We start from the raw sequence: 27,793 nt of genomic DNA on the forward strand, positions 1-27,793 counted from the left end.
GACCCCAGAGTTTGATGAACTTGCATCTAAGAAGAGATGCCAAGTATCTGGTTTAGACCCAGGTGCATCAGAGTAAATCACAGTGTAGCAAGTTAAGCTTGGATTAATATTTTCTTTGGTTAACTTTGGACTGTTCATAGTTAAAAGATTGGATTTTCATTGAAGCAAGTTGTTATTTTTTTGACTTGTTGGCTTATGGAAAAAATACATTTAAAAGGAGCTTAAAGGCTATAGAGAAATATTATTTATTGAATATTTTATTTCTCATTTGTTAATGCTTCTTCTGGAAAGAGTTTAACCAAAACTATTATTAAACATTTATTTTAATAAGAAAAAGTTTAACATTACATATGTTGAAAGAAGAGAAAACATGCAGATGTTGTTGAAAATTTTCAATAAATATTTAGTTTGGCCCACGACTTAGTCCAAGTTTTTAATTTTGGCCCTCTGTGAATTTAAGTTTAACACCCTTGACCTAGACAATCTAGACAAAGATGATTGGAAAAAATTCATTTCTGAAATGTATGAGTTCTTACAAAATAAAATACCTAAATCCGATCTTCATAAATAAAGAATGAAATGGGAATTAGATTTAGATAGAAAGATTGATGGAAATGTTAGGAGAAATATGTGTAAAGATAGTAGACTAAGGTAATAAATGTTATAGATTAGTAGATTATAATTTTTTATATCAATTGTATTTGACTTCATATAAACTGAAACATTTTCAACTTAGTTCTTCAGATTTATGATTTAGATGTGGCAAAAACTTTGTTCATGACAGAGGCCAAATGTACCAATGCTGGTTCACTCCATACACATTTTGGCAATTTTAAAATTAAATTTGAATAATTTGTACATGGGGTGTTTTTGAGTGCAACATAATAGCAATTTGTTCACACAATTTCTAGGAATGAATATAATTGTTTTACAGCTACTCTTAAGAAATGAGTAACTACTGGGACATCTTTGAAGTGGCACTGTTTTGTGGGAAATGCCACTTTTCAAATGGGAACTTAACTGAGATATCTCTCTCGCAAGACCTTATGGGTTCTTTTTCAAAGACGAGCAAGAGTGTTGTCCATTCTGTCCTGACTAAGTGTAACTAAAATAAATTATCTGGAGACTATCATGTGGTTTGTGAGGTCTTGAAATGCTCATTTAAAATGCTGAATCCCTTGCATTGCAATACTTCATCACACTTGGTTAGCTGCAAAGAATTTGGGGAAGCCTTGAAATGTGCAGCCATATACATGCAAGGTCTCAATCTCTTTTTCCCCCTTGCTTTGAATATTGAGCTCCTTCAATAGTCATCATTGGATTTAGCTTGATCTCTAAAATAATATTCCAAATAATATTGATCTCAGGCACCTGCCTGCCTGCTTTTTGTTCGGTCCTTGATGAAGGGCTCAGACCTGAACATGGGTTTCTCTTTACTTCATATAGACATTGAGTATCTTCAGCATTTTTTTTGCATTCCACTACAATCACAGAGTCTGCAAATTTTCCTATTTAATTGTTTAATTTTAAAAAAAATCTCTAAGCAGGGGTCCTATGTGCCAGCATCTATTTTTATCTACCAGTAACTAGTAGTACTAAATCCAGCTTTATCCATGGTAGGATGACCTCGCATGTTATTTCCAAAATTAGTTGGCGGTGTGAATGCTGTATAGAAACTAATAATAGAGTAGATAACTGCTTAAAAATAGTTTATAATTTCAAATATTGATTGCAGATTATTTGAGAAGAAAAAAAAGCACAAATGGGATAGTATTTTACACATAGATTTGAGAAGAGCTGTTGATGTATCTTGCCAAGTATGTATTTTGATTTTAATCTTTTTTCTTTTGTCTCCAGTAATTACCATCAAATCTAGCAGTGTTAATTCTCATTTTTCCCTAGTTACAAAACTGTTTAGATTTAATCATAAATGTATTGCCTTATCTGGCACTTGACAGAAATGCATTGTGTTCCACAGCTCCTCCACCACCTCCCCCTGCAATGCGGAATGCAGCCAGAGAAGTCCCTCCCCCCTTACCACCATATAGGATGCCCTCTTCAGACCCTTCACATCGAGGCAGGCCACCAGCACCACCAATGAGGACTCCTGCACCTCCTCCTCCACCACCTTTGAGAAATGGACACAAGGACTCTGGATTATCTTCCAAATCATTCCTAGGTAATAGTGGGATAAAGAATAGCAAACTCCAGTTCTTTTTAAAATATATTGTTGTCTCTTCCAACCGGATGGCTACTCTGATTATTTTTTTTCCCTGCTCCAGAGCTTCACTCTTCTGCTACATTCCTTTAATCTTCACTTTTCCTTCTCATCACTGTCCTCCACTTCTCCAGTGAAATGGGGTTTTTAGGGCTGGGTCCATCACTTGTTTATTTTGTGCCGTTTCCATCTGAATATCAAAATTGGCATAGAATGAACTTTTTATTTATGAACATGTTCTGAAATATTTTTGAGGCAGTATATTTTGCAAAATTTATTCCATATGAATATATCTTAACTATGTCATTAGCAGTTGTACCATCAGATGGAAACATACTGAGCTGACAGGAATCAGACACTTATAGAAGTCACTATTCAAGTCTAAGAATTAATTTTTAGAAGTATAACAAGCATTTGCTTTCCTTTTATCTTCTCCCAGTTTTCTCCTTCATTATTCCATTCCTGATCATGTTGGCTCTTTCCTGAGGTGTCCTTCCACAGGAAACTGCTGTAATCTTGCATAATCCTAAAAGGTGAATTTCAAGCTCTATTTTGTTAGATGCCACTGGTTTTCACCTCACCGTATATCCATCTGCATACTATCACAGAGTTGATGAGCAGAACAGGGACCATTACTGGGTCTTCTGTTCCTCTCTAGCCCCATTTCTGTCCACACCAGCTGGAATCATGTATTGCAGAATGGGAGCCTTACCGTATGGCTCAGTAATATTTCAAAGCAATTGTACATAAACTTGGTTTTAAGGTCTATTAATTTCTTAAAGATTATTTGGGAAATTAATAGCCAGTTTGCACTCCAAACAAAAATAACAGTAATGAATATTAAGAAATAGATAATTGGCAAGTTCTCAATAAACCATGTTCTACTGTGCATTTCCAGGGAGTTCTAATTAGAATGGTTACATTCCAACTGAATAGCTAGCAAAAGCAGATGCTGGAAATCTGAAATAAAAGTATGAAAATGGTGGAAGTGCTCAGTGGTTCAGAAAGCATCAGGGAAGAGGAAGAGAGAGTGAGAAAAGGGGAGAGGGAAATGGAGTGAGAAGGGAGAGAGAGTGAGAAAGAAGAGAGGGTGAGAGAGAGAGGGAAAGAGGGAGAGATGGAGAAAGAGTGAGAAGGGGAGAGGAGAGAATGAGGGCAAGTGAGAAGGGGAGAGGGAAATGGAGTGAGAAGGGAAGATGGAGAGAACAAGTGGGGTGAGAAAGAGCGAGGGGAGATGGAGAGTGTGAAAAGTGGGGAGAGAGTGAGAAGGGAAGAGAGGGAGAGAATGTGAGAAGGGGAGAGTGAGAAAGGGAGAGAATGTGAGAAATGGAGAGTGAAAAGGGGAGTGAGAGAATGGGATAGAGGGAGAGACTGAAGGGGAGAGTGAGAATGGGAGAGAATGAGAAGGGGAGAGAGTGAGAGGGGGATAGAGTGAGGTGAGGGAAAGAGATTGAGAAGGGGATGGAGGGAGATTGAGAAGGGGAGAAGGAGAGAGTGAGATGGGGAGAGTGAGGGGTTAGGATAGAGAAGGGGAGAGAGAGTGAGGTGAGGGAGAGTGAGGAGGGAGAAGGGGTGAGGGAAAGAGTGAGAGGAATAGAGGGAGTGAGGAGAGAGATAGTGAGAATGGGAGAGGGAGAAGTGGACAGGGAAAGGGAGAGAGAAAGTGAGGAGGGATGTGAGGTGAGAGGGAGAGAGAGTAAGAGAGAAGGAGAAGGGGAGAGTGAAAAGGGGAGTGGGATTGGGACAGAATAGGAGAGAAAGAGTATGAGGAGAGAGAGTAAGAAGAGGAAAGGAAGAGGGAATGAGAAGGTGAGGGAAAGAGTGAGATGGGGTGTGGAAGAAAGTGAGAAGAGGAGAGAGAAGGGTTGAGAGTGTGGGAGTGATAAGGGGAGAGAAAAGGGGAGTGGGAGAGATGAAAGGAGGAGTGAGAGGATGATGAGAGGAAGAGGGAGTGAGGAGGAGAGGGTGAGACAGGAGAGGGAGATAGAGTGAGAATGGGAGAGAGAGCGAGGGTGAGACAGTGGGAAGGGGAAGAGAGCTAGAAAGAGAATGAGAGGAAAGGAGAAGGGGAGAGCGAGAGAGTGAGATGGGTGAGGGTGAGGGAGTAAGAGAGGGAGAGAGTGAGAATGAGAGAGTGAGGGAGTGAGAAGGCAAGGGGTAGTGAGGGGAAGTAGGAGTGAGGGGAAGGAAGGGGAGAGGGAGAAACAAGAATGAATGGAGTATTTGATGGAGTATGATGGATTATTCTGCAGAGAGAGGGAGAGTCTCTTTTTGTTTCTGATATACTGGAATTATGTGGCCATGGCCACATTTTCTCACAGGTAATCTCTCTTTACCATGGTCAGTTTCTGCATCCAGTTGTTTAGGTACCTGAAATGGTTTAACATCATATTAGTGATAGTTCTTCCAAGGCTAAAGTTATCTGTTGAAATCTTATTTGGTTACTGGATTCTGCAGTTGACTTTCCAGTATGGATTAGTGGATAGTAATCAGAAAATAACCAAGATCAGCCCAGATAACCTATCAGATAACCTATCAGCCAGCCTGTGTTTCATTTCTTGTCGAATACAGATGGTCCCTGACATGTGTTCGAGTTCTTTTCCGACTGACTGGTTGGATCTTGAAATGGATGTATGCAACTCCGGTTGACACCTTCTTAAATTGGACCCGCAACACTTCGTCCATGGCCCAGCAGTGGAAAGACCACACATTTGGCAGCAATGGAGTCTTAGCACTTCTACTGCCATATTATGCTGTCAAAATAAACAGCCCCTCGATCCTTTATATAGTTTTTTTTTCATAAGTCACGTATGTTGTAAGTAGGGGACGACTGAGTAGTTTTTTCCATAAGGTAAAATCACAAGGAAACAATCCTTCCTAAAAGGAATAATCTCGAACGCATTTTATCATCTCGCACTTTAAAATTAAAATGTAAAGTTTATACTGAAACTGCATTAACTTAATGTAGAATAAAGGTGCACACAAAGCAAGATTAAGGACATTATTTCCAGGAAAAAAGAAATAGGTACATTTATAGAAAGAAAAACTATCTCAGTGGATCTTTTTACAGTTCTCTCTGGTGGCATTTCCTACTGGAGAGGGGAGGATGATGCCTAGCTCAGTGCATGAGCCATTAGGAGACGTGAGAGAGCCAGCCAGAGTGATTGTTTACTTGGATAACCTTTCCCTCCCTCCCCCTCACAGGAAAGTCTCTCACGCCTTCCTCTCCCCAATCACCATTCCCCTCCATCTTCTACATGATTGACTCAAGCTGCTTATAGCTGTAAGTTGCCATTTGGGCAATGCCGATAAGAATTTGTGTGCATCAAAACCCTGTGCCAACTCAGTAACTTGCCATATGGGAAAACTCTGATGTAACCATCTGTTTATTCAGACTTGAGCTAATGGTATTACTGGAGTGGGCTTATGTACTAGGAACCAATTGCAGTGTTCCACATGTGTTTTAACCATTAAGTTTGAATTAGGTAAATTCAAAAACTGAATTCTAAAAGCCCTGTTTTCCATCTCATTTTGGGATGTTTTGAACTTTAGTTACCAAGGAAAACCATGCAAATTTGGCTACTTTGCAGAACTTCTCTCCTGCTTTTGACTATTTCTTTACTTGGCAAAATTTTGGAATAGCAGCTACTGTCAAGCTGATTCAAGAATTTAATTTAGAGGGGCTAAAATAAGTTCAGATCTCTCCTAGCCAAATGGTTTATAATTAGATAGAAGATGGTGATGGTAGTATTCAGTTTCCTGACTTTTTAACAGCGTAATCTTCATTTATCTAGGCTACTAATAGTCAAACAAAACAAAAAATTGAGAACCTGTTATATTTGAGGTCAGGGTAATCCAGATTGTACATTTATTTAAGAAAAATGTCTCCTTCCTAGATGACTTTGAATCAAAATACTGCTTTCACCCAATTGAAGACTTTCCTGTACCAGAGGAATATCGGCATTTCCAAAAAACATACCCAAGTAAGATGAACAGAAGTGAGTTGCTCCTGTTTGTGTTTTATTAATATGCAAAGATCTCAACCTTAAGCCAATACTGAACTGTTCATCAGATTTAACAGAAATAAACCTTATCGTGAGATCATAAGACCTATCTATTTTTATTTATTTAATATGTAATATGTGTATGGATTTGTAAAGGATGGAAATCTAGATAGATGGGCTAGTAAGTTTGCAGATGACACAAGGATTAATGGAGTTGAGGTCAGAAGGTTATCAAGATATAGATTAATTATAGAAATGACAAGTAAAGTTTGATCCAGAAAGGGGTGGGGTGTTGCACTCTGGAAGGTCAAATGTAATGGAAAATAAAGTTAATGGTAGACTCTTAAAAGCATTGATGTGCAGAAGGATTTGGGGATCCAGTCCATAGCTCCCTGAAAGTTGCCAGGCAAGTTGAATCTTTTATCACCCAGAGTAAAAATGTCACTAGAGGTTCCATTATTGTCACGTAATACTACATTTAGAATATAACATGTGTTACCGAGTTCTGTGTTGTGTATTGGCCTATGTGTTATGTGTGGATTTATGTTAAAATGTGAGTCTGCCTTAGAGAGCCAAGGTGAAGGTGGACTGCTGAGAGAGTGGGAGATGGACTGAGCATGTGCATAGAAATTATCTAAAAATTTCTGGACTTGGACGATAAACCACCACTGGGGGTGCAATGGAGTGGAAAAAGGCCCAGAGCATGAGTCATTGTCTGGAAGACAGTTTAGAATATTGGGATTTCAAAAAGGGTGAACATTCCAAAGGAAGACAGAAGGATCCGGAGCAAACAGATCTTCTGGCTTCAATTGTGATCTTTGCTTTGGTTGAGATCGAAGTTTTGTGAGTCTTTTGTGTTTTGTCTTTGATTTGTGTCTAAGTTTTTCTGTGGGCTAGTTGGAAATTTTACTTAAACTTTAATCATATATCTTCTATTTAGGCTGGGGAATTTATCAGTTTTACACTTTATAGAAATTTGCATGGTAACCACTGGGCATTGTTATTAAAGTTTTGAATTAAAGTTTGAAGGTCAATTTTGTTAATAAAGTTATTGTTCATTACCCCTGTGTGATATACCTTCTTTGTGGTTGTTGGTTTGATCTTGTAACACATATAACTGTTGCCTACTGTGGTTAAGGTATGGTTGGATGCGGGTGGTAGGGAGCAGTAGAATATGTACGGGATATGTTTTGTATAGTTTTAGGTGCTGGTGGTTGTGATGGAAGCATTTAAGAGGTATCTAAGTAGATGTGTGAATGTGCAGGGATTGGAGGGATATTGATCTTGTGCAAGCAGCAGAATGTTACTTTAATTTGGGCACCACGTTTGGTGCAGACATTTTGGATTAAAGATTCTTTTCCTTTGTACTGTTCTAAGTTCTCAAAGCCACAGAGAAAAAAAAAATGGCAGATGCAGGATATCTGGAGAAAACAAAAATATCAACTTTTAGGCATCATTTGTGGAGAGAGAAACAGTTAATATTTCAGATAAATGATCTTTTGTCAGAACTAGGAAAAGTTAGATATGAAAAATATGGATACCCTCACATATAAGCTAAAGAGAGGCAGAGAGAATAAAATGTTAAATAGGAATAATAGTTCTTAATGAGCAGGGGAACTTGAAATTCTATAAGAGGGACTCCTATCATGATTTTCCCATGAGAACTGAAGTGCAGGTGCCAAAACTTGAAATCTTTTTATAATTGTGCAGGTGAGGACATTTGAATTTCTCAGAATTATGTGGAGGCTTATAGGACATTTGGTCTAATTTGTGTTCATCATTTAATCTTAATGGTATGCTTTCTAATCTTGTCTCTTGTATTTATCATTTTCTTCTGTGAAGTTAGTGATTGATTAGTAGCTGTAAAAGAATGAAGGAAATGATGTGTGGTTGATCTGCCACATGGTGAGAGTTCTTACTGAGCCATATTTTATTTTCTCCCCCAGGAGCAATTTTTAGTACCCTTTGAGAGTTTAGCTGTAAAATCAAATTGAAATGCACCTATCAGAGCCATTAGAAATTTAACTTGTGGGAGTGTAGATCCTGTTTTTAGCTTTCACATAAAGCCCAGAAGGATGAAGAGAAAGATAAATTGTAAACCTTGTGCACAAGTTTCTGTGGTTAACCAACCTTTTAAGATATTAAGTCTTTTTTAATATTTATTCTGATCCTTTTCCCCTCTTACTTTGTTACAGTTGTTCGAGGCGCACCACCTCTGCCACCTGTTGCAAGGTGATCTGTCACTAAACGGGTTTGTTATTTCCTGCAATCCCATTGAAAGACTGATGTTTTAGTTTTCTTTCTTCTCCTGATGTATCCGCTTCACTACATTGAGACAAAACCTTCAGATCTGCTTAGAATATGCGTTCTAATCTGTGATTTCCGAGGTTCACCTTTGACCTTCACATATGTCGGTTCCCACAGTACTCATTGCAATTGGATGACCTGTTGGAAAGTGGACTGGAATGAGATGATTATTTTTCAAGTTCATGGATTATTAGATGTTTAAAACTACAAGCAATTCAAGAATGAGTTGTCCCAGTTACACAGTAAATTAAATTTAAACACATGGAATAAATTGTTTTGGTTTTTGTTAACGTGAATTTTTAATATTCATGTAATTATATCTGATAGAGTGGTAGAATCATGGAACAGTATTGGATAAATATTGACCAGTTGGCTAAGACTAAAATTCCCACACATTTTCTTTGAATTTTTCCTTGCCATATATACTATGTTATGCTGTCGCTACCAGATTTATTATTATGTATTTACGCTTCACATACAGGAGCTATAATAATCATTGTTATAATTCTTTCCTTGTAAGTTGTACAGAACATGTGAATTAGAGAAGGTGGGGTTAATGAAAGACACTATTTCCCAGATAGCTGACTGGCTTGTTTTGAGTGTGTAATCTATCCACAGCAAACATTTTTCCTTTAGTGAATGGCAGTCATTACCCAGGCACATACTGGAGATAGAAAGTAAAAGCAGAATGCTGGAGAAACTCAGCAAGTCCAACCATATACTTTATATATAACAAAGATAAGGACACATGACCAACATTAATGGGGGCATCAAAGGTGTAATGGTATGGATTGTGTGGGCTAATTGGCTCGGGCTGGCTCGCCTCCGATCACACTCTCACCTGGACTTCTCCCCTGGGACTCAGGCCATAAAGGTCGGGCCACCTCTCCCTTCCCTGCACTTCCCTAGTTTGGATCCGGGCCAGCTCAAGTCTTATGTACAATAAAGCTTATCGTTCCCCTCAGTCTTTGTCCTTGTGATTATTGGGGTAACTGGTAGTGCCCAACAATTTATTGTACAGAAATTTTTAACGTCTCCGGTAATGGAGAAGTTGCTGCACCCTGATTGGCTAGAGGTGGATCCCCAAGTCCCAGGTGTATCAGAACTCATCGAACAGTGGATCATTTGCTTCAACAGAAGGAGGCCACTGCTGGAGTGGTCGATTTGGATGAGAAGAGGCTGAAGGTCCTACAGGCAAGAATCAGCCAGAGGGCTTTCCAGGCCATCCGAAGCTGCCTGACCCACACAGAGGCGATGGCTGAGCTACAGATGCTATACAAGTCCAAGATGAATTCCCGTTATTTGCTGCCGTCCAGAAAATAGCAGCTTGGTGAGTCAGTAGAAGAATTCGTCCAAGCTATGATCACACTGAGAACAGTATTTGGGGAACCCCGCAGTCCCTGTGCAAGGGGCCCAGTGCGTGGAAGATCTGGTCTGGGGCGCTTGCGTGTCGGAATTGAGGTCAGATTGTATCTTACAAAGTCTCCTCAAAGAGAAAAACTCTCACTGGAACAGGCAATCCAACTGGCCAGATCCTTAGACTCAGCCCAGCGCAACGCGTAGTCATTCGCAGGCAAAAGCGGGCCTATGTGCCACCATGAGGGCCATCATCTTGGGAGTCAGCATGTGGACAGCCAGTTCGACTGTGGCTGCAGTAGCTCCAGAGCAACTTTTGTGGACAGGTAAAACATCCACGACATCTAACCAGCGAAAGGAGCTACCTGCTCGGGCTGCGGGAGGAAGGGTCACTACCAACATGTTTGCATGATGCAAAGCCCCATCTCTGAGCAGCGTGCCATGTACAGCCGAGGAGCTTCTGGAGCCAGTAACGCGCAGTAAGGCGAGCGTCATTTTGCCTGCTCCCGCCGCCATCCACTGCGCAGCAACAACCCTCACCAGCGACATCACTTCTGCCCCCAACAACGTCACATCTGTCTTCTTCACCGGCATTGGCAGCGTGGTCAACATGGAGGCCGTAATCTTGGGCATCAGGACTCGCCATCAATGATGAAGATGACACACCCATCCTGGTATCGATTACCTTGGACCAAGCCAACTCTCACCGGATCACAAACTTGAGGCACATTGAGGTGAATGGGCACAAATCGACTGCCTCTGACAGTGGCAGTTTTGAAAGGTTTATCCACATGAAGACCCATAGACCTCTTGAATCCCATTTGGCCAATGATCAGGTCTGTGTCAATGGCGGCAAAAGACTAGAGGACTTGTATCTGGTACTGTGTGGTGTCACTGATGGTGTTATAAGGACTTCTTATTGTTGGTCATTGTCTCTGCTCTGTACACTGATCCTCATGAACCTCGACCTCCAGAGTCAGTTCAGGAGCATGACAAGGGCATTTGGGGGGACTCCAACTTCCACTCACTGTGTATAATCCGCAGCTTATGGTCCCCCTCCCCAATTGAGTACCCAGTCTCCGGCACCGACCTGCAGCTTCATCACTCTTTCTCTATTTGCGAACCTCAGCCTGGACTGTAAACCAGTCGCCAGCATGGCAAGTTCATCTAGACAAAGGTTCAGTGACTCTTGTCAGAGGGGATTAGAGCCCCTAGCTCCAGCCCCTGGAGGGTGCAGGTCCTCATGGTCAGAGGGGAAGGCAAGTGACTGACTATAATCAAACCATCAACTACGTTCCCCTTACCCCAGATAGCTGACTTGATCAATAAGTTGCACAATATAGAGACTTCTCGACCATTGACCACATGTCAGCCTGTCATCAACTCCCCCTTCACTTGAGTGACCAGCTCTACACAGGTTTCAAGGCTGATAGCAGACTTTTTCACTTCCTGCGGGTGCCTTTTGGTATTACTAACTCTGCTTTTCAGAGGGTTATGGATCAAATGGTGGAGCAGCACAAGCTGATGGCAACATTCCCTTATCTTGACAATGTCACCATCTACGGCCACGACCAACAGGACCACGACGCTAACCTCGCAAATTTCTTACATAAGGCCAAGTCCCTCAACTTGACGTACAATAAGGATACAGACCATCTGGCCCTTCTCGGTTGTGTCATGACACATGTTGTCATTGCCCTGGATCCCGACCGCAAACTACCCCTTATGAAGCTCCCAATCCCAAACACCCTAAAGGTGCTGAAAAGGTGCCTGGGGCTGTTTTCCTATTATGCCCAATTGATAAAGCTCATCCCCTGATTGTCTACAAATTTCCCATTATCGGCAGAAGCCTAAGCTGCATTCTACCAGATCGCAGGAGACATCCCAAAGGCCACAATGCATACCGTGGATGAGTCCATTCCTTTTTCAGGTGTGAACGATGCCTCCGATTTTGCACTGGCCGCAACTCTTAACCAGGCAGGCAGACCAGTAGCTTTTTTCTCCCGCACCCTGCACGGTCCTGAGGTTGAGAAGGAGGACCAAGCAATCATTGAGGTGGTGCGCCACTGGCAACATTACCTGACCGGTAAATGTTTTACCTTGTTGAGACCAGAGGGCCATGGCCTTCATGTATAATACTAAACAGTGAGGTAAAATCAAAAATTTCAAGATTCTTAGATGGAGGATGGAGCTCTCCACCTATAATTATGTCATTTTGTACCGACCAGGTAAACTCAACAATCCCCCAGACATCCTATCCCTGGGAACGTCCATGACAGTCTGTGCTACCCTGGAATCACAAGATTATTCCACTTCTTTAAGACTTGGAACTTTCCGTATTCCATAGAGGATGTCTGGTCCATGACCAGACGCTGCCAGATTTGCGCTGAATGTAAGCCACAGTTCTACCAGCCTGAGAAAGCACATCTCATCAAGGCCACACACTCTTTTGAATGGCTCAGTGTTGATTTCAAGAGCCCCTTACCCTCTACAAATAGGAACGCATACTTCTTGACGGTGGTGAATGAGTTCTCCAGGTTCCCCTTTGCTATTCCCTGCCTGGATATGATTTTGGCGATGGTAATCAAGATGCTGCGCAGTATCTTCATTCTGTTCGGGTACCCTGAGTACATCATCAGTGATTGGGAGACCTCGTTCATGAGTGGGAAACTCTGACAGTACTTCCTGACCAGAGGCATAGCCACCAGCTATAACCCCAGGGCTAATGGCCAGGTGGAAAAGGAGAACACCACCATCTGAAAGGCAGTGCTTCTGGCCTTTAGGACCAAAAACATGCCGATGTCCTGCTGGCAGGACATTTTACCTGAAGCGCTCCTGTCCACCATGACTAACACCACTCAGCATGAACGTTTGTTTGCTTTCCCTAGAAGATCGGCGAATGGTGCCTCCATTCCTCCTTGGTTGGCAACCCCAGGACCGGACTGCTACGGAGACACGTGAGGGCCCATTAAGATGGATCCACTGATGGAAGCGGTACACCTAAACATGCCAGCCCACAATATTTGTTTGTAATGGCTCTGATGGCCACGAGGACACTGTGGCTATCTGAGTCCTGGCGAGGGCTGGGGATCCCGAAACTGCCCTGCCTGCCATCATCCATACCATGGAGTGGTCCATCCCACATGGGAATGCAATACTGGAGGCTCCCCTCTCCAGGAGTCGATCCTCCAGGAGTCATCAAATCCCCCTTCCTCCCAGGACCCCTCAAGCATCACCCTGACCCAGACTGCTCCCTTCTCTGTTCCCACCCCCTCTCCCGGGACTCTCCCCTACCAAGCAGCAGAGTGCGGAAACACCTGCACGGGCTGGTCCACCCCTGATAACACTCTCTCTTGGACTCCTCCCCTGGGGCCCAGGCCAAAAAGGTCTGGCCACCTTTCCCTTCTCTGCACTTCTCTAATGTGGATTCGGGCTATCTCAAGTCTTCTGAACAATAAAGCTTATCGTTTCCCTCAGTCTCAGGGATATAGGGAAAAGGCCAGAAATTGGAACTAGTGTAGAGTAACTTAGTGTATTATGGAACAGATACAATGGACTTAGTGGGCTGATTCTGTTCCTTTGTCTTGTGATCTTGTGATTGGTCATCAAGGTATGAACAAACAGGCTTGATGAAGGGCTCGCTTGAAGTGTTGATCATGTGTTCTTACCTTTGCTATATAAAATTCACTGAATTGTTTCTCCAACATTGGATTTTTAGTTCAATCTCTGTCTGCAGTCTTCTGTGTTGTACTACTGGATGTGGAAGATGCCCATCTAGGTCTGCGTAATGTTATGCTATGTTCTAGGTATAAGCACTGAAATGCATTTTTTCTTTTTAAAAGTTGTAACTTCTGGCCAAAACACTTTGAATTTGATGTGTTTTTGTGTATTTGTAATATAGCTTTTTCCATATTTGTTCATGGGAGCTCAATGCACTGATCTCTCGTACCTTCATGCATAGTACTACAGTACCAGCGAGTCTAAATCTGTAATGATATGTGGAATAATTTCTTTCCATAAGCATCCTCTCTTCCAATTGGTGCCACCAGCACCCAGTGCTCTTTCTCTATGCGTTACGTAGAAGTGATAACTAAATATTAAATTTGAAGTCCTGAGCAAATTATACAACTGTTTTGCATTTTCTATTCAATTTTATTCAAGATTCTAGCATGTATAAAGCAGGGATAGAGAATATAGGGCTCTATTAATTGATCAATATGTTGATTTTAAATATTTTAATCTGCATTTTTTGAGCCAGTGATGTGGCATTCAAATCCTGTTTTGCAGAACACTGACAAGATTGTTGTAATACCGATATACCCCGCTTTACAAATCTAAGCCAAAATGCCATAAAGTAAAAAGACCTATTCACCACTATTTGATGTTAATTTCATAAAAGCGAAAACCCATTCAAATACTTTCGTAAAAGTGAATACGGGTTTTTTCGTAAAAGTGAATTTTCATAATTTGAGTATTCGTAAAATAGGATATACTTGTTTAACATAATGCTGAAATACATGTAGTTGAGCTGATACAAATGACTACTGGTTTGTCGTTTCCATAGCAAAACTGTGACCATTAAAATCACTGCTTAAAATCTTGGAAATTTATGCAACAAAAAATGCATTTGTTTTTTTTTGTATGATGTAGAGTAAACAGTAGAATTTTAAGTAAAATTCATGACCCCAATGTATGCAACACCATAATAACTAGATTTTTGAAATTGTTAATTGGAATAACTCGAGAAATATTTTGTATACCTGTTTTGTATAAAATTCATGTAAATTTTTGAATGTATATACTTACTGGACGAAATGTTAGCATTTTAAGTGTGGAAACACCTAATTTTACATATTACAGTGATTCAAGGTCTTGTGAATAAAACTCACCCAGTGATGTATCACAGGATTATTCTGATGTGTGTGCAGAGATACTGAACAGATGTTCAATATAACAATAATCAGGCTATCATTTTTAAAAAGTGCACAAAGAATAAGTGTGGGATTCCCTTGCTTTAGTTTGTACTTTTAGTAACACCGGTTGACTATTTGAATTGTGCACGGATTGAATCTTCTGTTTGATGAACAAGGTATTTTCATTCCTACATATAACTTTATTTTTAATTACACATATTGGATACAATTGGCAAGTAATGTGAAAATAAAATGTACATAGAATGCACTAAATATTGTTTCACTGCGCATGGGTTGGTTTGTAAGATTTTGACTCGCTGGTTTGTACAGATGTACTCCAATGTACTCGTGCTTATCGTACAATTGAATGTTGGGCAGGATGGTTTCCTGTACTGTACAAATGCATGCAATTTAAATTGACCCTCTATGCCATGTCTTTGTATCAAAGGTCACCATTTGCTTCTGGCTGCAGTTTAAATGATGTAGTTAAAGTGAAAATGTCCATTATTTGTTTAAGCGTCATATGAATTATTAACTTGTGACCATTCCACAGAACAGTCTGGCCCAACACTGCTAACGTTGAAAATCCTATATAGACATTCTCATCTCACATAATCACCTCACATACTACAGTAAAAGATAAGTACTGCTGTAGTAAGCTCTTGACAAACCAGCAAAAAGCAGGTTTGGTGGGAATTATAAATAATTCTGCTTTGCAGCAAATGTCAGAGTTATCTGTTTTGTTTCTGTGTAAGACTTCCAGTCTAGGACCTGGGATTTATGACCGTTTTGAAATGTGCAATATTGGCACTGGTGTTGATGCATGTACACCAATGACTATGCCGGTATATGTAATACCATGCCAGTACCCTGTACACAATTATTGGTGCACATAGTGTCAGTTTCATTCGTGTATGGTGTATAATATGCCAGACCATTACAAGTCCAATATTTGTATGATTTTGTTTTTTCTCACTTTGCAGTTGCCACAAACATTGTGCCTTACAGAATGCACTGGCATCTCTGTGTTGCTTAGTTTTGCTCTTTTACATGCGCACATGTGCATACAAATAAAAGGACAGGAGAACATTCCCTTTCATGAATGTTGCCTGTTTGGAGTCCTGTAAATATTACCATGTATCTGTAATCTGATGCCACCTGTGGTGGGTTTCTTTTTAACTCCAGTAGCTTTTCTGCCAAACATGGTGGGTACTCTGCATTTGATTTTTTTTAAACAAAATTAATCTCATTATTATTAAAATTCTGTTTAACTGGATTAATTTATTGTCTTGATTTGTTTTTGTGGTAACATAATAGAATGTCAATCCCTCTCCTATGGTTAATTTTTGAAGGGTGTTGAATTAGTCTCTAACTATGGGTCTGGGGTGTACTATGCAATTCTTGAATATGGAAACAAAATTTTGTAATCACAATTCCTCTTCTGTGAGTTTAAAATACATAGAAACAAAAAATGGACTCAAAATATGAGGATTGTAATAACTAGAGCATTTAATTCCTTTTTGTGCATTGCTGTATCATGCAGGCCAGCTGGATTTGGTTCTCTGTTAATTATCAAGAAAATTGAAATAAAAATAATCACTTTAATATTCTGATCCGAGTGTTGAAGAGTGATTTAATCTTGACCCATTTGCTTTTCTGAATTAGATAATTATCTTAACATTAGAAGTGAATTTGTCACAGAAACTGCATGCTTTTTTTGCACATTTAAAATTATTAGGAAAAATAATTTCAACTTCATCAACACAAAAACATAAGATGGTGGGGTGGGGGGGGGGGGAAGGACAGATGTATATAACTTTCACAGAGAGGCTGTACATATGAAAACTTGACAGTCAAGTTCCATTTTCTAATGAGAAGTAGGTGGAAATATATCTGAACTTTTTCTTGCTTGGACATGTCACAAAATGTAGTCTTTGTACAATTCAGTAACGTAGATTGACTGATATACATTTTGGACCAGCAGGAAGTTCCTCATACAGTACTTGCATTAATTAAAATATTTTGTCTTGAAGGTGACAAAATTGCTAATTTGAGATGTTGCCTGCTAAATCTGCTTGCTAGTCAGAGCCATATTATCAGCGAGCTATCAGGCATCACTATTTTGGAGTGCTCTTCAGAATATGAAGTATAGTTGATGAAACACTCTAGATTGGTAGTGTGGATGAGGAAGTTGAAAATAATGAGGGGGTAGGGTATAATGGAAAAAAATATTGGAAGAATTTGGTAGGAAATTTGAGTAGGTTGCATACATTAAAAAATTTTTTTAAAACATTTGAAATACTGAAGAATTCATATTCAGTAACATTGTAGGATCTATGGAGAATTTTATGCACATTTCACAAGTAGGTGTTAATTGAAATGACAACTTGAAATTAATACCCATTGTTTTGGAGGAGACAAATGCTGTTTGCAAGTACCTACAGGGTGATCACAGAAAAGTTACTCCTGGGTTTTGTTTACCTAAGACAGAAGGATAAGTCCTGTTGTTTGCTGAAGAAGGTGGGGGGTTTTGCAAGTGAGAGAGACACATGAGCTTCTTAGCAGTTGGTGAGAGAGAAAAGTTCAACAAGCTCTCTCAGCTACTATGTGACACTGAAAGAGACTGAACAGCCATGGCTGAAATAAGCCAGGAAGAGCTGGTTGAAAACAGAAATTTCCAGAGCAGTGGATGGCTGGAAGTGCTATCTGTCTGATGTTTCTCTTGGAATAAGAGGAACAGAACTCTGGCATCCTGAAAGAAAGAGGTTATCATCTGGAGAACTCTGATGGGGCAAGTTTCATCAGCGAGACTTTGAGGTGACTAACTGTGGTACTTCAGTTGTGAAAATTTTGGAACAACATATCTTTCTGCAAACATTTTACCTTTCGAGCACCAAAGCCTGGTGAGCTTTATACATGTTGAATTCTGTGCACAGTATAAGAATTGCAACCAGTGAACTTGGAAGAAGGAGAAGTGAGATTGAACTGTAAACCAAAGAACTTTTCTTAAATTTACACACACATTACATTCATGTGCACTTAGAATTAGAGGGGGGTTGTTAGGTTAGTTATGTTAATAGAGATGTTAAAGTTTCATTCAGTTTTCATGTTTAAAGTTGATTAAAGACAACTTTTGTTTAAATAACTACTTGTCTGTGAATGTCTTGCCGCTGGGATTTGGGGTCCATTGGGCTCATTGCAAGGGTAATTTGTTTAATAATTTTCCATAAATTCTCACTCGCCTGATAATTCCCAAAATTCAGTTTGCCGCTCAGATTGAATTTGGTTAGTATTGCACAAAGACTGATCAAAGAGGCTGGAGGGACTCAGAGGACCAGGCTGCTCCATGGAGAAAAATGGTATTGTTAAAGGGTTCCAATACAAAATGTGTACTGTTTGTGTCTCTTCATGGATGCTGCCTGGTCTGCCAAGTCTTCCCAGCCTCTTTGTTCACTCAATATTCCAGCAAATGCTGTTATGTACATCTTGAGTGTTGTACAATGTACAGTTCTTAATATCTTGCATATTCAGCACAAATGACAGACAAATTTTGTTATAAAGTTACTGGACAAAGTATGTGCTTGCACCGATAAAACTACGGCCAGGATCACTGATGACCTCATAAGGGACACTTATGTGGCTGGGATTCGATCTAATGGCTGTGGCAGCACAGAGGAGACAGTCTCATGGAGATTGTACAGATTGCTGAAACAATGGAATCCTCAGCCCTAGGCATGGACACCTACACACAGGGCAAGGCCCACCATTACGACGTGACTAGAATGCCTGCTTTTAATCTGGCCGATGGCCTCACTGCCACCACACTACCCAATGCAGACCCTAAATGTTACTTCTGCAGGATGGAAAAACACAGTCTATCTCTGTGCCCTGAAAGGAAGGCCCAGTGCCAGAAGTGCCGAAAGAACGGTCACATCGCAAAAGTCTGCTGGTGCAAAATGGCTACCGCAAAACACAGTGCCTTGTGTGAGGCCCATCTGCCTTCCCGAGATTCAAACTACTTGTCCTCGGAACTCTCATCCAATGAGAGCAAGGAACCAATCATGTGGCAAAGCTTGATGTCATGATGCATGCACCGCACAAGGAAGGTGCCACTCGCAACACTCCAGCCTCGCCGCTGTGACACTGCTCTCTGATGGCACACAGCTACCATTAGCCTATACACCGCAGCCGGCACCCACTGCTATGATGCTGCTCTTTGACTTGCTCCCTCCACCAAATGGAACCTCTGCGCCAGCAGGCCCCACCAGACCACCTGCAGCACTAATGCCGTTGTCTCTGCAGCTCAGCACTGACTACAACCAGGTCCCTGTGTTTCCGACGCCGACTGCCTGCCCACTCCGATGACATCACCACACAAGCGTAGCATGCAACAGGCTGAAGCCACACTGGCTTGGCTGATGGTCCCTGAACCTGACTGCTGAGACATCATGTCCCGTACTCTAAAAAGGACCCAATAGTCGACCTGGTAATGCTGCTACACGTGAACCCGCACTATGCTTATATTGAGTACATGGACGGGTGGGAGGACAAGGTCTTAGTAAGGGACCTGGCCCAAGCCAGATCTAACATTGTAATGTTCATCCCCCAACCTCCATCCAATCCTCCTCCAGGTTACATGCCAGGACAGCGGGACCAGCAGCAGTTCGTGGATGATGACGGCAGTAGACCAGACCAGCATACAGACGATAACTACTGAACCTGCACCTTCACTCAGACTCCAACGATGATCACCCACCAGCTACTTCGATCTCAACACCACGGCGATCACGTCGGACAATCAGGCCACCCGACCATTACAGCCCGTAGCCCCTGCATGCTATCTCCTCCATGTCTTGGATTCCTGACTACAGAATATGAAGAACCCAGAAGAACCACCAGTCTTCCCTCCCCTTTTTTTAGTCACCCTGGGATCAGTTCTTAAAGAAGGGGTGAATGTGATAATATGGGATCCTATCACCACAGTATATTTGCATTATACAGGAGGAGGCAGGCTCCTCCAGCCCAGGTAAGAAACCTGCATAGGAGAAGGCCACTCCGATATAAAACCTACGACCCAAGGACCTCGCTGCCACGTCCCAGCTTGCTTGGCCACGGCACACGAACCATGGGTGTAAAGGGTGGGGCCAGTACAGCGCGCACTGCACTCCACCTAAAAGCTCCTTTGCGCAGAACCGAGGACAGGTCCACGTCCTCCCCCTCCACGTCCTCCCCCTCCATGTCCTTCCCCTCCACGTCCTCCCCTCCACGTCCTCCCCCTCCACGTCCTCCCCCTCAAAAGATGCTCACAAACTCAAGCTAGCATGCTGGAACATCAGAACCATGCTAGACAAGGCTGACAGCCACCGACCTGAACGTCGGTCTGCCCTCATTGCACATGAACTCCTCAGACATGACATCGACATAGCCACTCTCAGTGAAGTCCGCCTGGCAGATGTAGGCAGCCTCCAAGAACGCGGCGCGGGCTACACACTCTACTGGTCTGGCAAGCCTTCGGATGAACGACGCCTATCTGGTGTAGGCTTCATGGTCAAGAGCTTCATTGCCTCCAAACTCGAAAACCTTCCGACAGGCCTCTCGGATCGAATCATGTCCATGCGACTCCCTCTTCAAAACAAGCGTCACATCACCCTCATCAGTGTCTATGCTCCAATCCTCCAGGCGGAACCAGCAGAAAAGGACAAGTTCTACACCGACCTGCGCAACCTCATCCAACGCACCCCTACAGCCGACAAGGTTGTCATCCTGGGCGACTTCAACGCTCGTGTCGGCAAAGACTCAGAAACCTGGCCAGGAATCCTGGGCAAGCATGGCGTCGGCAAGTGCAACGACAATGGGCGCCTCCTGTTGGAGCTCTGCGCAGAACAGCGGCTTGTCATTACAAACACCCTTTTTCAGCAGAGGGACAGCCTTAAGATGACCTAGATGCATCCCCAATCCAAACACTGGCACCTCCTGGACTACATCCTGGTGCGAGAAAGTGACAAACAAGATGTGCTCCACACCAGGGTCATGCCTAGCGCGGAATGCCACACTGACCACCGGCTGGTTCGCTGCAAGCTCAACCTTCACTTCAAGCCAAAGCCCAGGAACAATAAAGCCCCCAGAAAGAGGTTCAATGTTGGAAACCTGCAGTCAGACGAAGCGAGAGGAAACTTCCAGGCAAACCTCAAAGCAAAGCTCGACGATGCAACCCGCCTCACGGACCCGTCCCCTGAAACACTCTGAGATCAGTTGAAGACTACCATACTGCAATCCACTGAAGAGGTACTGGGCTTCTCCTCCAGGAAAAACAAGGACTGGTTTGACGAAAACAGCCATAAATCCAGGAGCTGCTGGCAAAGAAGCGAGCTGCCCACCAGACTCACCTTACAAAGCCGTCCTGTGCAGAGAAGAAACAAGCCTTCCGTCGCGCATTTAGCCATCTTCAGCGCAAACTCCGGGAGATCCAAAATGAGTGGTGGACTAGCCTCGCCAAACGAACACAGCTCAGCGCGGACATTGGCGACTTCAGGGGTTTCTACGAGGCTCTAAAGGCTGTGTACGGCCTCTCATCCCAAGTCCAAAGCCCGCTGCGCATCTCAGACGGCAAAGTCCTCCTCAGCGACAAGATCTCCATCCTCAACTGATGGTCAGAACACTTCCAATCTCTTTTCAGTGCCAACCGCTCAGTCCAAGATTCCGCCCTGCTCCAGCTCCCTCAACAGCCCCTAAGGCTAGAGCTGGATGAGGTTCCCACCCTGGATGAGACATATAAGGCAATCGAACAACTGAAAAGTGGCAAAGCAGCAGGTATAGATGGAATCCCCCCAGAAGTCTGGAAGGCTGGCGGCAAAACTCTGCATGCCAAACTGCATGAGTTTTTCAAGCTTTGTTGGGACCAAGGTAAACTGCCTCAGGATCTTCGTGATGCCACCTGTACAAAAACAAAGGCGAGAAATCAGACTGCTCAAACTACAGGGGAATCACGTTGCTCTCCATTGCAGGCAAAATCTTCGCTAGGATTCTACTAAATAGAATAATACCTAGTGTCGCCGAGAATATTCTCCCAGAATCACAGTGCGGCTTTCGCGCAAACAGAGGAACCACTGACATGGTCTTTGCCCTCAGACAGCTCCAAGAAAAGTGCAGAGAACAAAACAAAGGACTCTACATCACCTTTGTTGACCTCACCAAAGCCTTCGACACCGTGAGCAGGAAAGGGCTTTGGCAAATACTAGAGCGCATCGGATGTCCCCCAAAGTTCCTCAACATGATTATCCAACTGCACGAAAACCAACAAGGTCGGGTCAGATACAGCAATGAGCTCTCTGAACCCTTCTCCATTAACAATGGCGTGAAGCAAGGCTGCGTTATCGCACCAACCCTCTTTTCAATCTTCTTCAGCATGATGCTGAACCAAGCCATGAAAGACCCCAACAATGAGGACGCTGTTTACATCCAGTACCACACGGATGGCAGTCTCTTCAATCTGAGGCGCCTGCAAGCTCACACCAAGACACAAGAGAAACTTGTCCGTGAACTACTCTTTGCAGACAATGCCGCTTTAGTTGCCCATTCAAAGCCAGCTCTTCAGCGCTTGACGTCCTGCTTTGCGGAAACTGCCAAAATGTTTGGCCTGGAAGTCAGCCTGAAGAAAACTGAGCCAGCTCCCCACCATGACTACCAGCCCACCCACATCTCCATCGGGCACACAAAACTCAAAACGGTCAACCAGTTTACCTATCTCGGCTGCACCATTTCATCAGATGCAAGGATCGACAATGAGATAGACAACAGACTCGCCAAGGCAAATAGCGCCTTTGGAAGACTACACAAAAGAGTCTGGAAAAACAACAAACTGAAAAACCTCACAAAGATAAGCGTATACAGAGCCGTTGTCATACCCAAACTCCTGTTCGGCTCCGAATCATGGGTCCGCTACCGGCACCACCTATGGCTCCTAGAACGCTTCCACCAGTGTTGTCTCCGCTCCATCCTCAACATCCATTGGAGCGCTTACATCCCTAACGTCGAAGTACTCGAGATGGCAGAGGTCGACAGCATCGAGTCCACGCTGCTGAAGATCCAGCTGTGCTGGATGGGTCACGTCTCCAGAATGGAGGACCATCGCCTTCCCAAGATCGTGTTATATGGCGAGCTCTCCACTGGCCACCGTGACAGAGGTGCACCAAAGAAAAGGTACAAGGACTGCCTAAAGAAATCTCTTGGTGCCTGCCACATTGACCACCGCCAGTGGGCTGATAACGCCTCAAACCGTGCATCTTGGCGCCTCACAGTTTGGCGGGCAGCAACCTCCTTTGAAGAAGACCGCAGAGCCCACCTCACTGACAAAAGGCAAAGGAGGAAAAACCCAACACCCAACCCCAACCAACCAATTTTCCCCTGCAACCGCTGCAATCGTGTCTGCCTGTCCCGCATCGGACTTGTCAGCCACAAACGAGCCTGCAGCTGACGTGGACTTTTTACCCCCTCCATAAATCTTCGTCCGCGAAGCCAAGCCAAAGATATTTGCATATAATTATAATGATTGGCTGAGAGCTGTAGCCACACTATTGGCCAGGTCATAAAGGGCTGCACCTAACCAGATCTGGGTCACTCTGGACTAGTTGACATAGATGTACTACCCTCCAGTTTTTTTTGTTAATAAAAGCCTTGGTTTGAGTTAACAAGTATTTTAGTTATTTGACACACTACAAGTCCCTACCCCCTTTCCAGGAACTCGTTTTCATGCCCTCTTGACATAATGGAGTAAGTGACTTTTGGTTTACTGCAGGTCCTGATAACCGACAACAGTGTGGCAGCGCAGTCACAGAATCCACAATAAAACCAGTTCACAATTAATGGAATCAGTTACTCTGGTCCACACTACCTGGGAGGTCAGGATCCCTACTATTAACAAGATCAGAAATGAAGCAAAATCTTCACTTGGACGCGGTCCTGTCACCATCATTGGAGCTCTCTCCCAAATCATGCCATCGGGAACTTATTGTTCAAGATGATGGCTCAGCTCCACCATCTCAAGGACAATTAAGTATGCAGGAAATATCTACCTCACATAAAAGAATTAAAATAAAACTGGGTTTAGATATCTAAATCAGATGAACTAGAAGGTCACTTACAAAGGGTCTAAGGATTATACGCAAGGAAATCTTTTCTCCACCTTCTGTTCCAGTTAATGCAGAGTAAAACGGAAATATCTCTTCATAAGTTGGCCACATCTTATCTCCTCTGTGAACACTCACCTTTATAACCCAAGACTCACTCTTCACTGTCTTCTGAAGTGCAGCTGGGCATCTAAGTCAGCATCAGATCCTAGGTGGGGAAATGAGAAGTAAAATTAAAGGTCTTTCATTTTTAAAAAAATGTTTAATTTGGGCATACAGCACAGTAACAGACCATTTCAGCCCATGAGTCCTTGCTGCCCAATTTAGACCCAATTAACCTACACCCCTGAAATGTTTAGAACGGTGGAAGGAAACCAGAGCCCCTGGGGAAAACCCACACAGGCACGAGGAGAATGTACAAATTCCAGCCCCAATTGCGAATAAACAATGGAAAAGGCAGCTGGACTTTGTTGAGATTTCATTTGGATGGGTCAGAGTAAAAAGCCAATTAGCCTCTGAGCAGCTTTTTTATGGATAGTAGTCGCTACATTTCAGTCAATAGAAAATATTGAGCAGGATTAAATTGGACATTGTTGGAACCTTCCACTTTTGTTTGGAGCGATACCAAAAACAATATTGTGGCCATTTTGGAAATGGTGAATGCAGGCTGCTGACAGCAATCTGCCTGCATTGGTCTGAGCATTGTCCTCAGAGTGTTCAGGGCTTCTAATCCTAGAAAAGAACGTTCCATGAACATGCTGACAGAGTCATTTGCCAAGAATCACTGTTATATCATTAACATCTGCCATGGTGGAAATTCACTCATTGACAGCAGCACATCACAGCCATTAGAAGGGGTAGGATTATGTGTGTGGATTCCTTCCATGTATTTATTTAGTTTGAACATGGTTTGGATCTTCTGCTGCTTGTCCATTGGGGACTGTTGATTTTGTGCTCGTGTTGTGCGTGTTTGGTGCTCCAGCCCAGTGGACGGTTGGATGGAGACATGTAACATGGCTGCTACTGAGGTACAATGAAAACCACTGCAGTAGACATCAACTGAATTTCAAGTCAGCAACTTGGAAATGGCTGAAGGTGGGTCACAAAAGGGTGGTGAAGAGAATAAAGATGCAAATGATGTGCAATTCCAACTGGAGAAAGGGGCAAGTATTAAGGAAACATCTGACAGGCAGCATAAAATGCGACCAGGTGATGGTGCGTCAAATGTTGGAGGCAGGAGAAGCAAACAAAGTTCCTGAGGACCCTTGGGACCAGCTGAACCCAGCAGAGCTGGTGATGGGGTCAGCTTAAGATATAACCACCATCCTGAATAAGATGGAAACTTGGTGCACTTGTTTTACAAGTGGCGAATCAGCATTAACAGCAATATCGGAAATTATAGCAGAAATTAAACAAATTACTCAAGTGAAGACTGAGCTGGACAAAACAAAAGACATGTTAAAGGCTCTAGAAGAAAAATCAAAAACATAGGACAAAGACAGAAAAGGACTGATGGACAAGATCATCCATTTGGAAAATTTCAACAGATGCAACAATATAAGAATCATTGGACTAAGAGAAGGAATTGAGGGGAAAGACTGGTGAGGTTATTTGAAACATGCTGGGACAAAACAAAGCTTCAAATGGAAAGGGCTCACCAGAACCTCGGACCCAGAGAACCAACGAGCAGTGACCACAATCAGTCCTGGTAAGACGTAAGTTTCTGGGAGCTGGATGCGAACTTGGGAGCAGCATATGAATATTCAAATAAATAGCAATGGCCTATTAATGATGGACAATGAGAAAGTAATATTTTTCCAGGATTTCAGCCCTGCCTTGGTCAAACAAAGAAAAAAAGTTTGTGAGGTAGAGAGACAAATGTGATCTAAAATCTTAAAATATTCAACGATTTACCCAGCGACACTGAGGGTTGTTATCCCAGAAGGTAATTGATGAATTTTCATGAATAAAAAAGAAATGGAAGAGTTTTTACAAAAGTTGTGAAGAGATTTTTGATACCAGATAAGAAGATCAAAAAGACCATTTTGGAATGGGACTAACTGAAGGACATATCACTTTTTTTCTATTTTGTAGCACTGAGCTGTCTTTTTTTTGTTGCTAAAAGAAAAATTATCGTAATATACACAGAGAGCTCTGGAAAGACAGGAAGGTGGTTAGGAAAGTGGCAGGATGGGGACCCCAATGTAAAGGGGAAAATGGCACTCTGAGAGGATTGTTTTTAAAAAATTGCACTAAAGGGAATCTTCTTCAGAAGATTCCATGGGATTTTTATCATGGGTTTCTGGGTTCTATTGTTTACATCACCATCAGAGATAGGGATGTTTCTCAAAGAGGAAATGTTTCTTAAAGAGGAACTGTTACAGTATTATTTTAAAAATTAATGGGTTAAATGGGATGATGAAAAATGAAAAGTGTCTTGACCTACCTAAAGAAATCAAAAATGGTTATGATCAAACCAGAAGGTATGTAATGGCACCTTGTAAAATTTATGAAGCATGGACATTTATGAATATTTATACCCCAAATTATGAAGATGAAGCACTTATGAAGGAAACCTTCTTAAATAAAGCAGAGGGAAGACAAAATATATTGGTCAGAGGAGATTTTAATTTTTGTTTGGACCCAATAGTAGATAAATCTACAAGAAAAATAACAAGGGTGAAAGCAGCAAAAACTGTATATGAAAGGTGTAAACTTTATCGACTCATGGAGGCAACTAAATCCCACAGAGAGACTACTCATTTTATTCAAGGGTGCATGACTCACATACAAGGATTGATTTATTTTTAATGTCTTCCCAATTAAAAGGTAGAGTGATAAAAACTGAATACCTAATGAGGTTTCTATCAAATCACTCACCACTAACAGAAAAGCAACAAAATTTACATAGATGGCATTTCAATATCATGCTATTTAAAAGAACAGACTTCTGTGTTTATAAGAAGATATAAATATTTTGTGAAACATATCAGCCATCTACTGATCATAAATTTTTGATATGAGACATGCTCAAAGCATATTTGAGGGGACAAATAATATCCTATGCAAAGAATATATGGCAGAAATAAAGAGTTTGGAGAAAGATATATAATTAGAAAAAAAAATCAAACAACAGGACTATCAATCAGACCCAGGTGGAAAAATTACAAGGAACACTAGAAAAATATGGAAGAATACCTGGTTATAAAATGAATATGGACAAATGTGAGATAATGCCATTGACACATTTTGAATATGGAAGACACCAAAAAGGTAGTAAATTTAACTGAAAGATGGGTAGAGTAAAATATCTTGAAATAGCAGCTGACAACAATTTACATAATCTCTATAAAATACATTATGTTCCTCTTTTATGGAAGATAGAAGAAAACTGCAGAAATGGAGAGACTTACCGATAACTTGAGTGGAAAGGGTTAATTGTGTTAAAATGAAAGTGATGCCAAGGCTGCAGTATCTGTTTCAATTGCAGCCTATTCTGTACCTTAAAATTATTAAATTATTAAACAATCATATTAAACAGTTCCTATGGAATTATAATGTACCAAGGATCTCCTGGAAAAATTGACATGGGACTATGGGCTAGGAGGACTTCGCTGCACAGGCTAGATTTCTCACACTGTTCTTTGTGGAAGACAATCCCCTTCTTAATGCACTCAATGGAGGAGGGGAAAGAAAAGGATTTTCTGTATAAATGGAGTGTCAAATCTCTAGAAAAAAAAGAAAGATGATCCCATACTAATACATATGATCAGATGTGGCAGGAAATTAATGAATGTATAAGAATATCAATAAAAGTTCCACTGTGTAAAAATATGTCAGTGCCTATGAACATGGGGAATAGAAAGTTTA

The 27,793-nt window shown here is 42.1% G+C and overlaps 1 protein-coding gene and 1 long non-coding RNA gene across 8 annotated transcripts in view; one reads left to right on the top strand and one right to left on the bottom strand.

Annotated features, from left to right (window-relative positions):
* LOC138750121 (WAS/WASL-interacting protein family member 2-like) overlaps nucleotides 1–16,411 on the top strand; it is a 114,232-nt gene extending 97,821 nt beyond the window's left edge. For 6 of the 7 annotated variants that reach the window (XM_069912253.1, XM_069912258.1, XM_069912255.1 and 3 more), the window contains 3 exons: nucleotides 1,979–2,179; nucleotides 6,115–6,216; nucleotides 8,418–16,411. In XM_069912253.1, the coding sequence (XP_069768354.1) occupies nucleotides 1,979–2,179; nucleotides 6,115–6,216; nucleotides 8,418–8,458 (344 nt within the window). In that variant the 3' untranslated portion in view covers nucleotides 8,459–16,411. The remainder of the gene's footprint in view (nucleotides 1–1,978; nucleotides 2,180–6,114; nucleotides 6,217–8,417) is intronic. The other variant, XM_069912254.1, reaches the window with a different exon arrangement.
* Nucleotides 1–27,793, bottom strand: part of LOC138750122 (uncharacterized) — a 38,512-nt gene that overhangs the window by 1,380 nt on the left and 9,339 nt on the right. Inside the window, exon 2 of the long non-coding RNA XR_011349080.1 lies at nucleotides 24,062–24,131. This is a non-coding gene — a long non-coding RNA (uncharacterized lncRNA). The remainder of the gene's footprint in view (nucleotides 1–24,061; nucleotides 24,132–27,793) is intronic.

Source organism: Narcine bancroftii (assembly GCF_036971445.1).
Source record: "Narcine bancroftii isolate sNarBan1 chromosome 12 unlocalized genomic scaffold, sNarBan1.hap1 SUPER_12_unloc_1, whole genome shotgun sequence".
NCBI classification, from domain to species: domain Eukaryota; kingdom Metazoa; phylum Chordata; class Chondrichthyes; order Torpediniformes; family Narcinidae; genus Narcine; species Narcine bancroftii.